This window comes from Pongo pygmaeus, chromosome 1 (assembly GCF_028885625.2).
Source record: "Pongo pygmaeus isolate AG05252 chromosome 1, NHGRI_mPonPyg2-v2.0_pri, whole genome shotgun sequence".
In the NCBI taxonomy this organism is placed as follows: Eukaryota; Metazoa; Chordata; class Mammalia; order Primates; family Hominidae; genus Pongo; species Pongo pygmaeus.
Genome location: NC_072373.2, coordinates 91,280,484 through 91,297,724, shown reverse-complemented (window position 1 = coordinate 91,297,724; position 17,241 = coordinate 91,280,484). Strand labels below are relative to the sequence as shown.

General features: G+C 37.0%; 1 protein-coding gene across 3 annotated transcripts in view; it reads left to right on the top strand.

The window, feature by feature from the left end:
* Positions 1 to 2,799: 2,799 nt before the first annotated feature.
* Positions 2,800 to 17,241, top strand: part of PYHIN1 (pyrin and HIN domain family member 1) — a 37,809-nt gene continuing 23,367 nt past the window's right edge. Inside the window, exons 1-7 of one of the 3 annotated variants that reach the window (XM_063669097.1) lie at positions 2,800 to 3,023; positions 8,138 to 8,422; positions 9,675 to 9,793; positions 10,330 to 10,497; positions 13,220 to 13,642; positions 15,034 to 15,222; positions 16,120 to 16,287. In XM_063669097.1, coding sequence (XP_063525167.1) covers positions 8,158 to 8,422; positions 9,675 to 9,793; positions 10,330 to 10,497; positions 13,220 to 13,642; positions 15,034 to 15,222; positions 16,120 to 16,287 — 1,332 coding nt within the window. In that variant the 5' untranslated portion in view covers positions 2,800 to 3,023; positions 8,138 to 8,157. Of the gene's footprint in view, positions 3,024 to 8,137; positions 8,423 to 9,647; positions 9,794 to 10,329; positions 10,498 to 10,652; positions 12,521 to 13,219; positions 13,643 to 15,033; positions 15,223 to 16,119; positions 16,288 to 17,241 lie in introns of those variants that run through there. The other 2 variants (XM_054493533.1, XM_054493544.1) reach the window with 2 other exon arrangements.

Here is a 17,241-nt window from a genome sequence, read left to right as displayed (position 1 = left end):
TGTGGTTTCTTGGTGTGATTGTGTAAGAGAAAATCTTCAGCTGAATTAAATTTAAAAGAGTTTAACTGAGCAATGAATGATTCGTTATTCAGGCAGCCTCCCAAGCCAGAGCAGGCTCAGAGACTCCAGCGCAGCCACATAGTGGAAGATTTATGAAGAGAAACAGAAAAGTGAGATACAGAAAATGGACATGAGATAGAGAGCTGGATTGTTTATAGCTCGGAGTTTGCCTTATTTGAACGCGGTTTGAACAAGTTGGCCACATTTGATTGGCCAAAACTTGGTGATTGACACAAGAGTATACTACAGTCTGTTTACACTTCCATTTAGGCCATCATTCACGCTGTATGAGAAACCTTTAGGCTGAACGTAGAATATGTAAGAAGGCAGCTTTAGGCTAAACTTGATTTAACATTGCTCTTCTACTTACTGTTGCTTTTCTCCTTAGAGGCTTTCTGCTGTCTCCTAGACTGATGACTGGGTACAGATTGACAAACGTTTTCTATAATAAGCCATACAGCAAAATCTTTACACTCTGCAGCCGGATGGACTCTGTTGATAGTCAACTCTTCATTGCACCACTAAGTAGATATTGACAATGCCTAAGTGAATAGTCACAGTTGTGTTTCAATAAAATTTTACTTACAAAAGTGGATGGTGTGTTAGTATTGTCCCACAGGCAGTAATTTACTAACATCTTGGTTAGAACATTAATCTGGTGGGAACTTTTCCTGAGGACTTTGAATGATCATGGGAATTAGTACTTCAGATGATAAAAAGTCATGAAGATTCATCCAGGCTTTTTCCCCCTTATCAGGAGCTCTTGTATGTTCTATTAGTGAGCTTTCTGTGTGATGGCACAAGTTGCAAATTATTGCCCACTGCTTCAGAATCAGTACAAATGCACATTTTTAAAGCATTTCTTTGCTTCATCTATTACAATATTATCTGCACAGTATGGATTATGGAGCAATTTTCTGAATTGTCTTCATTGGTGACAATAATTTGTATGTTGTATGCTGGAGTCCTAACCAAAGGCATTACTCTACGTGAAATGATTACCAAAAAGGGGAAAGAAAAGTGTCCTGAAACATAGTAATTTCTACCAAGTTTCCTCTACTCTCTGACCTTTGAATTGAGGTAACCCAACCTTCCTAATATCCCTCTCTACCTATTATCTTAAGACCAACTCAGTGTCTCTACATTAACAACAACGTGAACCTATAAAAGAAAACCATGAACACTCAAAGGTATTTTTATGGCCATCCTTCCAGATCCTCCTTGCTTTTTCTTAACTTACTTTTGCTTTGATGAAGTTATCATATGGCTCCAAATCCAGACATCAACTATCCTCTCCATGACCCTAGTTTGTACTAAGATGATCAGCTTTCTTCTGCTCCATAGATGGCCTCAGATCATTTGTATTATTTGTGAAGGAAACCAAAAATACTTCTCAAAATACTTAGGACTGTTAAGTTAGAAAGTCAGAAAATGGAGGGGAACATGCTGCCTCAGGCACTATTTGTCTGATGGCAGGACATAAATCCATATTTACTGGAGAAAGCACTTGCTTTTCAGCCCAGAGAAGGTGCCACCAGGAACCTGAGGAATCTGAGAACAGATTTTACTACCTTCCCACTGTTTCCCACCTTTTAAATGACTAGAACTGCTTTCTCCTTTGCTTTTCACTATATAGAATTTATGGCTCTTTATTGAAATACTATTTAAACAAGGTTTCTAAGCCACAGCCTGGAGATAGAAATACGTTTGAACTGAGGCCTATCCCTTGTGATGGGTAGAGCACACATTAATAAACTGCTTGTTTTCCTTTTGTTAATTTGGTGTTTGTTTTCAGGAGCGTGTCAACTAACAACCTAAAAAGGGAAATTTTTAAAAAACTTGTTTTCTCCCCTACAGTTGTATTTCGGGCCCCATTTTCCACTCATGGCCACATCCTGCTTGCAGATCTGCTGCTGGGTTAACACAACATCATCTGCCAGTTGGTGTCATTTATTTGACATCTTGGGGTTATAGTACTCTGAAGGGCACCCACTGCCCTTAGCAGAAAAAACACTGCTGAGCAAAGGGTTTAACAGGACTCTCACTCTACCAGAAGCTCAGTGCATTTTCCAGGATTTTCAAGGCTTCGATGCTGTCATGTTGTGAGCCCACTATCCACTTGTGTTTTTCCATGAATAATGAAGGAAACCTGAGTAATCATGAATGTAATCATTGAGGTAAAGTAACCTAGTCATAGTCAAGAGGACAGCTAGTGTTAAACTCCTTTATATGTATTTGAGAAAGGATTTATATATTCATAATAAGTTTCTGATCTGGAAAGCCCTAGGTTTCTCAACTATCAATAACTGGGTGAATGCTTCAGGTAGTATTTAAACCCATTGCTATTTCATAGCAGACATTCTCCCATGCAGGAGATGCAGTAAAGTACTGGTAGCAATAGATGCTCCTACCAAGATCTCCTCCTGCAACCGCACGGGAAAGGAGGGAGAAGAAACCACCTTGCTTCTCTCGTATTTGACAATCATTCATCGGAATAGAGGTCCCTAATGTCCCACATGTAAGTCTGCTGGCTAAGAAAGTTCTAAGATTGGAACTCCCTTCAGATATCAACATTTGTAAGAAAAAAAATTTAAATATAACTTTGATACAAATTTTAATTTGATTAAGATACCTACAGGAAAGAAACTGTTCATTTTCTCTAACAGGATGGAAAGCAAAAAACACGGGTGGGAGGAGTCTGCACGTTGTTTCACCACTTCTCTCTCCCCAGGGCAAAGCAGAGTATGAGGAAGCCAGCACTGGTCAAGTGACTCTAAGGAGGGCCATTTTCCCTTGCTGTCTTTGAAAATACTTCATTTTCTTAGCATTTCAGGAGATTATAACATCCTATATTTCAGTTTCTGAGAGCTTTACTGACTGATTTCTCATTCAAAACAATCCTCATTTCCTATATTTCTGAAGATCTCAAGATCTGGACTACTGTTGAAGAAATTCCCAGTAAGGTGAGTACTGTGGGTATTTTTTATAGAAAAGATCTAGATGCTTCCTTGAAATCCACAAAGTCACAAGGGAAAAATCAATATTGGTTCTTCAGGGCAGTGGGGTGAGGGCAGTAGGGCTGGTATCAACTATATTCAGAAAAGTGAAAACTGCAGTTACTACTTCCAATTCTTTACTTACTTCAAAGATAGTAGATATCCTTTATTCTACAACTGGGGCATGAATGAAGGAATATGCATTTTGACCACTGCAGATTTTAAAACAAATTCTCTGAGTGTATATTCTCTGAGGTTAGAAAGCTTGGTGGCCACTGGGGTCTGGGCAAAAGACAAGATAATGATTTCATTCTCTGTTGTGGCTGCATAGTATTCCATGCTGTATATGCACAACATGGATATGGCTGGAGAACATTATCCTAAGTGAACTAACACAGGAATACCAAATACTGCATGTTCTCACTTATAAGTGGAAGTTAAACATTGAATCCATATGGGCACAAGATGGAACAGTAGACACTGGGGACTGCTTGAGAGGGAAAGGTGGGAGCAGTATGTGGATTGGAAGGCTATCTATCTGTTACTATGCTCGCTACCTTGGTGATGGGATCACTGGACAACAAGCCTCAGCGACACACAGTTTACTCATTTAACAAGCCTGCACATGTACCCCCTGAACCTAAAATGAAAGTAGGAGATAAAATAAGACAAGATAATGATGTGTACAAAGTATCAGGAAATAATATTAAGTAAAAAACTCATCCAGACATACAGCTGTATTTATGGTATCTCAATTTTACAAAACATGGTCTCACACACAAACATATGTGAGAACCTTTTGTAAATAATATTATTCTACAAATGTGAACACATAGTAGAAAATTTATCCATTTTGCAAACACAATTACTCAAATAAATTGTGTCAATATTTTCATAAGTATGTTTAACTTTTATATAAACATCATTCTACACCGGATGTAAAAGGCAGTTTTTTATTCATTTTAAGATTACTTCCTGCTCTCCTGAAAGTTAATGATTTTTTATTTTTCTAGTGGCAATGTATAGGGGAGAGGCACGGAAGTCAATGTGAAATAGATTTATATTGTCAAAGTTCAGAATTTTTAGAAGACTTTCTGTATACCCTGGTGCAACATCTCAGTGTACTTGACTAGAATATGAGATTTTAAATGTTGATTTCAGAATTTATATATGTTGGATAAATATTGCTATCAATTATGTTGCTCAAATTTGTAAAAATGTTTTTTTTTACCTTCTTCATTTAGTATTGGAAGATATAATATAAAAACTCCTATTATAAGACTGTATTTTCTTGTACTCCTCTCAAATTCATATATATAATATATAGATATGCTCACATGCATAGTTGTATAATGTATATTATGTGTGTATGTGATCATGCATACATGTTTCCAAACATAAACATACACATATAAATATATATATTTGTGGCACTGTGTACATATGTTTGTATATGAAGATAAATATATTATATAACATTATATTACCATGAGGGACTATACAATAATGAAAAATAATATACATTTATTATTATTAGATAAATCTATAATTTAAGTTATTGTATCTTCCCAGGAATTCAACCTTTTACCATGTGGTATCTGATAATACTCTTTGTCTTAAGATCTTTTTAAAATGATTCTAACATAGATAAGCTGGCTTTCTTCTAGTTTCTCCTTGCATGATAATTTAAATTTTTTTTTTCATCTTTCAGTGATCTTTTACTGACAACAAACATACAGAAATTTTAAATCAAATTTGATAAAAGTTGTCATTTAACTAGTTAACCTCTTTATGTATAGGCTAATAATTAACATATTTTGGCCTGTTTCTGCTATCTTCACTTCAATTTATAACACTTCTATATTCTCCTACTTGTCTTTTTTTAAAACTTATATTTCCATCTCACCCTTTAAGACAATTACATTAGTAAATTGTCATATTCTTTTTCTTCCCTCCCTCCACTGTGTTTTCTGTTTCTATACGTTCTGTTTCTCTTTCCTTTGATCAGGGCTTTCTTTTTCGGTCATAGGCACACATAATCAAGTTCGTTTTTCATTCTTACTTGTCTTTTGGCCTGCAGCTTTTTAAATTTTTTTTTTTAATTTTCTATAGAAAAGTACTTCCAAAAATGTTTCTGTGTGCATCTTTGTCTGGAAAACCTACTGAGGCCTTGAGGTTCAGAGAATAGTTTTTGAGGATCTTTTGTTTAAATATCATTTTGTTTAGATTGAAATAGTTTTAAAATTATTTTTTCCTTCAAGACATGATGAGAGCATTTCTTTTGTACCTGGGGGGCTCGATATGTTTTGAAAACCAGAACTTGTAGGTTTACAAAGATTACTTAATGCACATTTTTCTAGAAACCCCAGTGTTATCAGTGTCATTACTAAAAAAAGCAAAAACACTAATATTTCAGCATCAAAACATATGAACATTTGTGTTTAAGTGGAATAACTAAAAATCATACATAGCCTCCTGTAAGCTCAAATCTGGTTTCATTTTGCAAATAAATTGTGTTGTCATACTCACAAAACAAATCAAAACTTCCCATTTCTAAACTTTTTGTTTAGCAATTTATATGGGACTTTGGACCAGCATTATATAAAAATGATTCCATTCTCTTTCAAGTAGATTTGTTGTTGAGAATCAGTTTCAACCTAATTTTTGGATCTTTGCAGGTGATCTATTCTTCATTCTCTGCGGCTTATGGAGTATTTGCTTGTTTTTAATGTTCTTCAGTTTCATTATATGTCTTTGTATATATTTTTTCCTTCATTCTATGCTTATCAATCTGAGGACACTCATGTTCTCTCAAGAAGAAAGCAATTAACAGCCCCAGGAATTTAAATACCTAAATTACACAAGAGGTACACAAATACATGTTTTCTATAATTAAAATATTTGTTTTTGTATTCGTTTTTATTGAGATGGAGTTTTGCTCTTGTCACTCAGGCTGGAGTGCAGTGGCATGATATCTGCTCACTGCAGACTCCACCTTCCGGGTTCAAGCAATTCTGTTGCCTCAGCCTCCTGAGTAGCTTGGATTATGGATTACAGGCACTCATCACCATGCCTGGCTAACTTTTGTATTTTTTGTAGAGACGGGGTTTCACCATGTTGGCCAGGCTGGTCTTGAACTCTTGACCTCAGGTGAACTGCCTCCCTCAGCCTCCCAAAGTGCTAGGTTAATCTAAAAAGGAAATAGGAATCCATAGCATGCTTCGAGTGTCATCATGTGCTAAAGTGCACTGGTGTTAAAGAGGTCCAGAGGAGTAACACTCTGTCCATAAGGGGACTCTGAAAATTTCTAGAAGACAAACCCTCAGTTGAGTCTAAAAGGTTGTAGGAGAGGTAGTCAGAGAGAGGAATGTGGGAATGGCTTTCCAGGCAATGAGAAGAGAATTAGCAAAGTCATGAAGCATGAAAATGTTTTATACTTCTGAAACATAAGATATAAGGAACACACAAGTGCCAGAGGTTAAAAAAAAAAAAAATGCAGATTATTCGAAGTCTTCTGGAACAATACAAGAAGCAAGGAACGTACTGAAAAGAAAATGGGCAAATATTGAAAGATTTCAGTGGGATAAAAATGTGGCTTATAGAGAGAAATGTGGATCTGTGAAATGAAAATGAATTAGACAAATCGAGCCTAAAAGAAAAATCAAGCAACTACTGAAATATTCCAGCCAATAAATCCTGTGTTCCCGCAATAGAGAAAATGTAGATGTCCAGGAAAGTGATAGTTTTATGAGCACAGAGGACAAATACGGCAGGGTCCAACACCAAGGAAGAGGATACTAATGAGAGCTGACAAGAGAAGAGTTAAGGAGAATAAGGTCGGCACCCCAGCATGAAACTGTAGTGCTGTGGCAGAAAGTTATTCATATAAGGTGGGAGGCTGCAGCCCATTTACACCTAGGCCACTCCAGTCATAGTGGTGGGTGTGGGAAGATTTAAGAAACAACAGGCAGGTTTTGGGGGATAGGTTCCAGCCCCAGTAAAGGGTGGGAAGAGGAACCAAGCACTTTGACACTGCACAGCCCATACTCTAAACACTGAGACAATTCCTTGTTTACAGACCTCCCTCTAACGCCTGGACCCAATTCAACTATCCTCATTCAATGGGATGAATTACTTGGACACTCCTAAAGCAACAGTTCTTCACTCAATTTCTACAGTAACACATTTGGTCATTAAGTCCTTCTTTATCACACATATTCATGAACAACTCTTTCTTTTTTATTGTTATTATTATTATTATACTTTAAGTTTTAGGGTACATGTGCACAGCGTGCAGGTTTGTTACATATGTATACATGTGCCATGTTGGTGTGCTGCACCCATTAACTCGTCATTTAGCATTAGGTATATCACCTAATGCTATCCCTCCCCCCTTCCCCCACTCCACAACAGTCCCCGGTGTGTGATGTTCCCCTTCCTGTGTCCATGTGTTCTCATTGTTCAATTCCCACCTATGAGTGAGAACATGCGGTGTTTGGTTTTTTGTCCTTGCGATAGTTTGCTGAGAATGATGGTTTCCAGCTTCATCATCCTAATACCAAAGCCTGGCAGAGACACAACAAAAAAAGAGAATTTTAGACCAATATCCTTGATGAACATTGATGCAAAAATCCTCAATAAAATACTGGCGAGCCGAATCCAGCAACACATCAAAAAGCTTATCCACCATGATCAAGTGGGCTTCATCCCTGGGATGCAAGGCTGGTTCAACATACAAAAATCAATAAATGTAATCCAGCATATAAACAGAACCAAAGACAAAAACCACATGATTATCTCAATAGATGCAGAAAAGGCCTTTGACAAAATTCAACAACCCTTCATGCTAAAAGCTCTCAATAAATTAGGTATTGATGGGACGTATCTCAAAATAATAAGAGCTATCTATGACAAACCCGCAGCCAATATCATACTGAATGGACAAAAACTGGAAGCATTCCCTTTGAAAAATGGCACAATGAACAACTCTTTCTTATGGGCCACTTATTCACATAGGCATACATCTTCTTTTAAATTGTCTGTATACATGTGTAACACTATATACCATTTTTCTCTTGCAGGCTCACTTATATCTTTAGAGATGGCAAATGACTACAAGAAAATTGTTCTACTAAAAGGATTAGAGGTCATCAATGATTATCATTTTAGAATTGTTAAGTCCTTACTGAGTAACGATTTAAAACTTAATCCAAAAATGAAAGAAGAGTATGACAAAATTCAGATTGCTGACTTAATGGAGGAAAAGTTCCCAGGTGATGCTGGTTTGGGCAAACTAATAGAATTCTTCAAAGAAATACCAACACTGGGAGATCTTGCTGAAACTCTTAAAAGAGAAAAGTTAAAAGGTAATTGGGAAGAGGGAACACCCACTCCCTGCAACGATCGCCACCCTTCCCAACCTTGATTGCAATGCCACCTTGGTCATAGCTGATACATCCCTTTCCCAATTTGTGACTCATTGGCCATGACAATGTTGGTACTTCAGATGCCAACAAGTTGACAACTTATGGCATTTCATTACCAATGTGGATTGACGTATATCGGAGTTGAGGTGCAGTAAAAGAACAAAAAGGAGAGGGAGTTGAAGAGAGACTGAGACTTTTAGTACGTTTGAAAGATTACATAACGACAAATAAAATTATCAAAATTGTTGTTTATATCTGAGATATGTACATTTAGCCAATTAATGTGTCCATTCTATTGAGAATATTCAACACATCATCATCCTTTATAATACAAAAGATAACAATACTTATATGTAAGCATTGCTCCCGGAAGTATGAAGACCTCCCCTCTTGTCATATCATCGAGTTAAAATAATTAAAACAAAGTCAGCCGGGCGCGGTTGCTCACGCCTGTAAACCCAGCACTTTGGGAGGGTGAGGCGGGTGGATCACGAGGTCAGGAGATCGAGACCATCCTGGCTAACAAGGTGAAACCCCGTCTCTACTAAAAAATACAAAAAATTAGCCAGGCGTGGTGGTGGGCACCTGTAGTCCCAGCTACTCGGAGGCTGAAGCAGGAGAATGGCGTGAACCCGAGAGGCGGAGCTGGCAGTGAGCCCAGATCGCGCCACTGCACTCCAGCCTAGGCGACACAGCGAGACTCCGTCTCAAAAAAAAAAAAAAGAAAACAAGTCAAAACTCACCATATCTCACCTCACAAACCTATTTAACATCTCCTTTCACTGGTTTCTGTAATTTAAATAAAATAGATTATCTGGAGAATATGACTAAGCAGTCAGCATCATGAGAACCTTACATTTTAAAAGGAAATGATAGAATAGGATTGGGAAAGGGTTTGACTGAGCACATGGAGTTCAGAGGACAGGAAGGATGTTCTCACTGCACAGGGGAGGAGTGATGAAAGCATTGAGGAGTGTGAGTCAGTGTTTGTGCCTTTGTTTCTCCTGCTGGCCTCCTGGAAGCCAGACTAGGACGATGCAATAGAGGTAGACTAAAATGCACCTGAACTCTCAAGCAGGAGCTAAGAGCAAGTAGTATTGAAACTGCTTCAGCTGTCCCCGATCATCTGCTCTGGGTTTATACATCTTCCTTTTTTCTGCATTAGTTGTGAATAAAATTGAATCCATTCCAGTCAAAGGAATAACCCCATCTAAAAAGACGAAACAGAAAGAAGTGGATCCTGCTACACCTGCATCCACCCCAAGCAACTGTCTCACAGCTAAAGGAGCAGAGGAGACTCTTGGACCTCAGGTAAGCTTCAGGAAGAGGAGCAGGCTTCGAGTCTCACAGTGGAAGCTCTGCTGTGGCTCTTCCACTCAATCTGTCCAGCAGGCAGTTATTTCTTCATATGTTTCCCATCAAGTTTCAGATTTATCAAATTACATAATAATTGATCATCTTTCTGCAAGTCAACAAGTTAAACGCTTTAGTAAACATAATGTAAATATATATAAAATAAATATAATATTTTCATCCCCAATAGAGAAGGATGTTAACTTGAGAGTCAGATAAAAAATGTTTGCCTATGTTTACAAAAGCCTAGTTTCTTAACTGCAAGTCAGCATATCCCAAAACACAAGTAATTAAGGAGTGATGTGTGTTACTTTCTCTGCTCCCTTTTTAAAAATGAAACCATCTATGTCCTGTTCTTTCCATTGGCCTGGGGATGTACTTAAGTTTCCAAGAAAAACAATTTATATATAATAAATATATTACCTTGTAATGAAAATGTGCTCTGCTTCATTTGACGCTGAGAATAATTAACAAGAAACATAAACTACTTGTAGAAAAGAAAAAAACCATCTGAAGAAGAGACTGGAACCAAAAGGAGTAAGATGTCCAAAGAGCAGACTCAGCCTTCCTGCTCTGCAGGAGCCAGCATGTCCACAGCCATGGGCCGTTCCCCACCTCCCCAGACTTCATCATCAGCTCTACCCAACACTTCCTCAACTGAGGTACACTCTTCCTGGTCCCCTTTTGATTCATTTTCTTCAACCCAAAATGTAGGAATCTGATTTCATCTTCTACTGAAAAATGACATCAATGATCAGCCAGTAAATCAAATGTATAGACTGAGAATTCACTGCATTTTAATCTTTTGCTTCCACAGGCATACTTGATGAACTTGACATTATCTCTGACTGCAGGAAGTTTTCTGTCCTGTGTTGTTTGGGGAAGAGACAGAGAGCTGCGGAATCTGGAACTTTCAGCAATGGACTCACTGTCTACTGCCCCCATCTATTACACACCCATTCCCTTTGCTCACTAATTTGTTCAAGTTTCTTTGATGTACACCATGCTCCTTTTTCCTTTAGGATTTTCACACACCATATTTCTTTCACCTTAAAACTCTTACCTGGCCAACCCTATCCACACTCTGGATCCCAATATTGAGAACTTATCCTCAGGGGATCCTCACTTAGACCCCTGTAACAGGTTAAATCTTCATGGCATTCTGTTTCCTAGGAACTTCTTTCTTTTCTACTGTTTATGACAACTGAAGTTAATAAGTGTTTATGTTTCCCACCTACTCAAAGTAGTTCCAAGATTAGGGCTAGTTTGTAATTCTGTGGACCACTGTAAACCAGGGCCTAGTTCAGTGTCTGCCTCATGGGAAGCTTCCAATAAATACCTTTACTCAATGAGAAAATGAAAACCCAGTGGCTCACGCCTGTAATCCCAGCACTTTGGTAGGCCGAGGTGGGTGGATTGCCTGAGGTCAGGAGTTTGAGACCAGTCTAGCCAACATGACGAAACACCATCTCTACTAAAAATACAAAAAAATTAGCTGGGTATGGTGGCTTGTGCCTATAATCCCAGCTACTTGGGAGGCTGAGGCAGAGGAATTGCTTGAACCAGGGAAGTGGACATTGCAGTGAGCTGAGATCGCACCACTGCACTCCAGCCTGGGTGACAGAGCGAGACTCTGTCTCAAAATAAAAAAGTAAAAAAAAAAAAAAAAGTAAACCATATTCTAAGATATGAACCACTACAGATAAGCAAATGACAAATAAAGGTCATCTGACTCAGTCAAAAATACCTATTGTGAGGCCAAAAGGTTGTAAAAACAAAGAGAAGTGACGGAATAGGGAAGAGAGCTCAGGAGTTTGGGAAAATGTAGGCAGGCAGAAGATGATACACAAAGACTTACAAATAAAAGAAAGTAAATTACAATTAATAATTGCATGATTCTGATAATCCTTATAATGCTGTACTCATCTCAAATTTGGACAGGTCAGCCTTACTATATGCATGTATCAGCAATAGCCTAAAAACTAATTGAAACTCTAATGAGCTTTATTATAAAAAAGAATGTTCTATATTTCTGATACACAATAAAGGGGATCAATTATGATGGGCAGCAAGTGATGAAACCACAACACCAACCTTAATTTGCTCTATTCCCTTTTTTCTTACATTAGATTTTGTATTAATATAAGACTATTTCACAAAAAAGGAATAAATGCAGACAAACCAGATCAAACTTAATTAACTTTATGTGAAATTCCAGCATCCATAACATGCCACATTTCTCTATATACCCTCTCATATTTACTCCTATGTATACACATATTTTTTCTGAAAATATCATCATGCAATGTAATGTCCTATTATGTCTCTCTGAGCAGTTATATGATCCCTTTCATGCAGGTCCTGTATTCATGTGGCTCTTTGTGAAGTTGCATATCAGTTACTATTAATATTCTCACGGATGAATCTACAGTTACTGATTAACTTGTGTTGGGAAAGGACTTTTCTGTTTTAGGCTGAATGGGTTGCATGGATGAAAAGTCAGATCAAATAAAGTCCAATCACTCAAAGATGATCACTGTATATGGTATTCCAGATCAGACCACTCCAGGAGCTGCTGGTTTGTGAATGAGGCCTACCTATTCCTCCAGTGCTTTTTCTTGAAATTGAACAACTTTCCCTTCATTAATGTTTTCTGCTGCAAATGAAGGAAACCTGGATGTTATAGAGAAAGGATATTAAAGACCATCCACTCTGATCCTTGGTTTTCTGTCAGCATGCTACCTCCTAGAGCCCTGACATTGAGAAGGCTGCAATGGTGGAAATGACACTCTGTAGAGTGTCTGTAGCCTGAACCTACTGAGATGAGGGCATTATGAGGGGTTTAGCCCACAGGTGTTCTCACCTGCTTTAACAGCATTTATCTTAGGCAGGAAAAGTATGAGCTGTATGCTAAAAAGTGCCCTGTCTACATTGGTAATAACTAAACACTGTTGATGTATGTGGTTTGTGGTGGACACCCTTTACCATTTTCGGCGCTATTCAATTATATTTTGTCTATTTTTATGCTCTGGCATTTTAAGCTGGTAAGAATAAAACTGCAACTCATTATTTTATCCTAAATTTATTTTAAGTTAATTCATGATGATCGGCTCAGCATCCACTTGTCTTATCTTGCTATTATATCTTACATTTTAAGGATTATTCCGTTTAGAGAAAAGTCTTCTTTTACTATGTAGTCTCCTGTATTACTTCCTCTGGCTATGAGACTACTTCAGAATATCCTCTCATTCCCTGTATCCTGGCCCCAGCTCTACACATCTATAATGTTTTGGGGCCCAATGTTGTGACTTGAGGTCACTGAAGAGCAATTCTGTATTCCTCACTCAAAAATTTCTTTTTGTATTCCTTTTTTATCATGCACAGAGCCTAAAACCACTGGCCAACCATCAGGCAACTGCTAGTAAAAATATTTTCCGAGAAGACCCAATGATTGTGATGGTACTAAATGCAACAAAAATATTTAAATATGAATCCTCAGAAAATGAGCAAAGAAGAATGTTTCATGCTACAGTGGCTACACAGACACAGTTCTTTCATGTGAAGGTTTTAAACATCAACTTGAAGAGGAAATTCATTAAAAAGAGAATCATCATTATATCAAATTATTCTAAACATAATAGTCTTCTAGAGGTGAATGAAGCCTCTTCTGTATCTGAAGCTGGTCCTGACCAAAAGCTTGAGGTTCCAAAGGACACCATCAGAAGAGCAAAGAAAACTCCAAAGATCAATATTCTTCACAAACAAACTTCAGGATATATTGTATATGGATTATTTACGCTACATACGGTAAGGCATCAAAGCTGTTTTGTGGCATTTTCTACAATAACACTTGAAATTAAAAGCCCTGATGTGCTAAATGGAAGTTTGCATATTTACTTAACATTAGAACTCAGGACTCTCTCAAAACTACTGACAAGTAGATAAAGTCTTCTTCAAGGTTAAGACCAGGATTAGGAGAACTATTAATGTTCTCATTCTTTCCAAAATATCACCCTGAAGTTCTTTAGTAAAACATTCACTGAGAAACCTTGAGACTTCATCAGCTATGACTATCTATTATGAGTCATAATGATCAAAGATACTGAGGGATCTAGATCCATACAGACATAATACTAAACTTAATTCTTTGATTATAATCTCAATTGTAGCAAAAATCACATTGTTTTCATTTTTAATACAGTATTGTCCTTTGAGGCTTGAGTTCCAGTTTTGACAATCAGGGCAAGAAATGAATTGACTGTTTATACTTGGAAATCAATTGCAGTAAACAGGCAGAACAATGTTCTGACTAAATGAAATGCATTCATCAGAAAGTATTGAATGACTGAGAAATATAAATTTGGGTGATACTTGGAGAATCAGGTAATCTGTACTCGTATATTAGATATGTCACAAAAAATGAGCAGAATAATTTTTCTGATATGTTACTGTCAAAATTCATGAAACTAGTTAGCTTGAGACATTCAAACTCAGAAAACCATCTATAACTGGCTATTGATTCCAGTAACTTCTTAGATGACTGACAGCTCATGATCTGTTATATTTATTTTCTAGTATGACCCCTTATTTTACCAGCATTGCTTTCTGTACACACTCTTAAAGAAATTCTTAGAAATACACACCCAGAATGATGAGTAATAGCCTTGATGAGCAAGAAATTGGAATGCTTGAGCTTAAGGACCTGAGTTCAGGATGGGAGCAGATGTTGAAAGAGATTCAGTAAATGGAGAAAGTCGAAAAAGTAACTAGATAGTTACTAGAAGCTTGTTTTTTATTACAGATTCCTCATAACCTAGTGAATGATGAGTTGTAACAGATGCCCATTCTTTTTGCATAGGGGCAGAGGCCAAATAAGCCTACCAAGGACTTCAGGTTCCTTTCTATCAAGGTGCTTTGGGAAGCATAGTTGTCTTGGAGGTGAAAGAAGTTGAAATTGGGAAGATAACTCATTGCTCTAGAACTGTAATAGAAATACTTAGAACATTAAGGACTTAAACAAAAAGGATATTGAGGGAGAGCTCTGTGAGATGGTCTAGACTAAGGCATATGTATTGTATGTTGATACAGTACTAGGAGTTGCTGTCTTGCATCTTGTTTTTAATCTGTCACAAGAGACTTTCCCGTATGCACTGTAGTTACTATGTTCTCACAAACATGATATTAATTTTTTGTTGCAGAAAATTGTAAATAGGAAGACGACAATCTATGAAATTCAGGATAAAACAGGAAGCATGGCTGTAGTAGGAAAAGGAGAATGCCACAATATCCCCTGTGAAAAAGGAGATAAGCTTCGACTCTTCTGCTTTCGACTGAGAAAGAGAGAAAGTATGTCAAAACTGATGTCAGAAATGCATAGTTTCATCCAGGTGAGAAATAAACAAACAAATATTAGTTTTCCAAAGATGAAAATCATTTGCTTTAACTTTTAGGAAACCATACTTCTGTTGTTTTACACTTAAAATTCTGCAGAGTTCATGAGAAACCAAATGATGCCCTTGCACTTACATTTAAATAGAGAAAATTATTAAAATGTATTAGGAGACAGACAATTATCTTCTTCAAAAAGACATAAAACTTGTGCTAAATATTAAAATATTTGAAGAAATTAGGAGGCCACGGGCCTAATTGAAGTTAGTTATCAAAACCAAGTTCTTTGCCGTTAAGATAGGCTTGGTATATATCTTGCTCATTAGTTGCATGATATTGGAGAAATAGCTTACATATTCCTCATAAGATTGGTTTGAAAATTAAATTTGATCATGGGTATACATTTTGTATCCCATTGCCTTCCTTGTACATTATGACAAACCAGTATGCACTAGATACTACTGCTCTTAACAAGGTAAAGGCAGACATTGGAAAGACTTCAGGAAGAGAAAATGTTGCATACAAATATTAAAAGTGAGAAACAGCATAGTGAGTTCTGTACAACTTTGGCATATGTGGAAAGGTACGAGAAATTCATGCAAGACAGGTAACAAGCAGCCCTTTTCTCATCTGTCTTATGCCATAAAGACAAAAATGGATTTCATTTTAAAAAATAAGTAAATAAAGATTTTATTTTACTAAGAATGTTAGATCATTCTACATTTTAGCAAAAAACTATATTGGCAGTTGCCTGGAGGAATACATTAGATAGAGGCAATCTTTGAAGGTAATGACATCTATTAGAATTTAATAAAGGATGATATTGTCACATATTTAAAGATGTTATGCTTTCCCTAATATTAAAAAAGCATTAAACAAAAAATGAATACTTTCAGATACAGAAAAATACAAACCAGAGAAGCCATGACTCCAGGAGCATGGCACTACCCCAGAAACAGAGTCAGCGTCCAAAACCTTCAGAGGCCAGCAAAACCCTACCTGAAAGCCATCTCAAGACTCCTCAGATGCCAACAACAACCCCATCCAGCAGTTCCTTCACCAAGGTACAATATCCTGGGTCCCATGCCTCTTATCTCCCAAACATAAATTACAGGGATCATTAGGCTGTTGAAAGAGTTTCTCTTCTAATCCCTAACTGTGTACAATCTCTAGATAAAATTAAATCACCCATGTATTTACTGAATGCATACAGTGAGATACTACCACATGATAGTCTTTGCTATCTAAAAGACATTTATTTGTGCAATGATTGCTGACTGCAAGAGGGCTAGTATCTTGTGTTGCTCCACCTATGGGAAGAGTAATGGCCAGAGAAGTAGAGATGAAGACAAAGAGTGTCTTATGACCCACATTCCAATTTCTTTCACAGATTTCCCCTTTGCTTATTGGTATTATTTCTGAATTTATTTTCAGCATTCCAAGTTGAAATAAATATTGGAAGTGTATATTTGGAAACATGCTATTTCATTGTTGGGAATCTATTTCTCCCATCTCATCACTGGCAAGAATTTCCTTAAATTTCAGATGCCAGCTTAAGTATTTTCCTCTGGCAAGTCCTCAATGATACAAGATAGCAGAACTGTTGAGTCCTACCCAGAATGAACAAAGTGTACTGTCATACAGAAGCCACTCTCCAGAATTAGAGTCCTCTCATTCTTCTCTATAACAGAGTGCTTTTTATATATTACATAACTGAATTCTAGAAGTGGTAGAACTATGGAAATTAACCTATTAATGAATGGTAAAAAAATCTGTGAAAATAGAGAAAATTATATGATTGAGGAGACCTATGTCCTTGCTTTTGGAAAAAAATGTTAAAAAACACTTATTGCAAATTCTCAATTAGATTGTTAGGTATTTCTAAATTAACAGCCCTGAGGATTCTGGTTAACTTATGCAGACTGCAAAACAGCAGAATTCTACATCTGGAATTGTGGATTTGAAAGAATCCTTCTAGCACAGTGATTAGATAGATAGATAGATAGATAGATAGATAG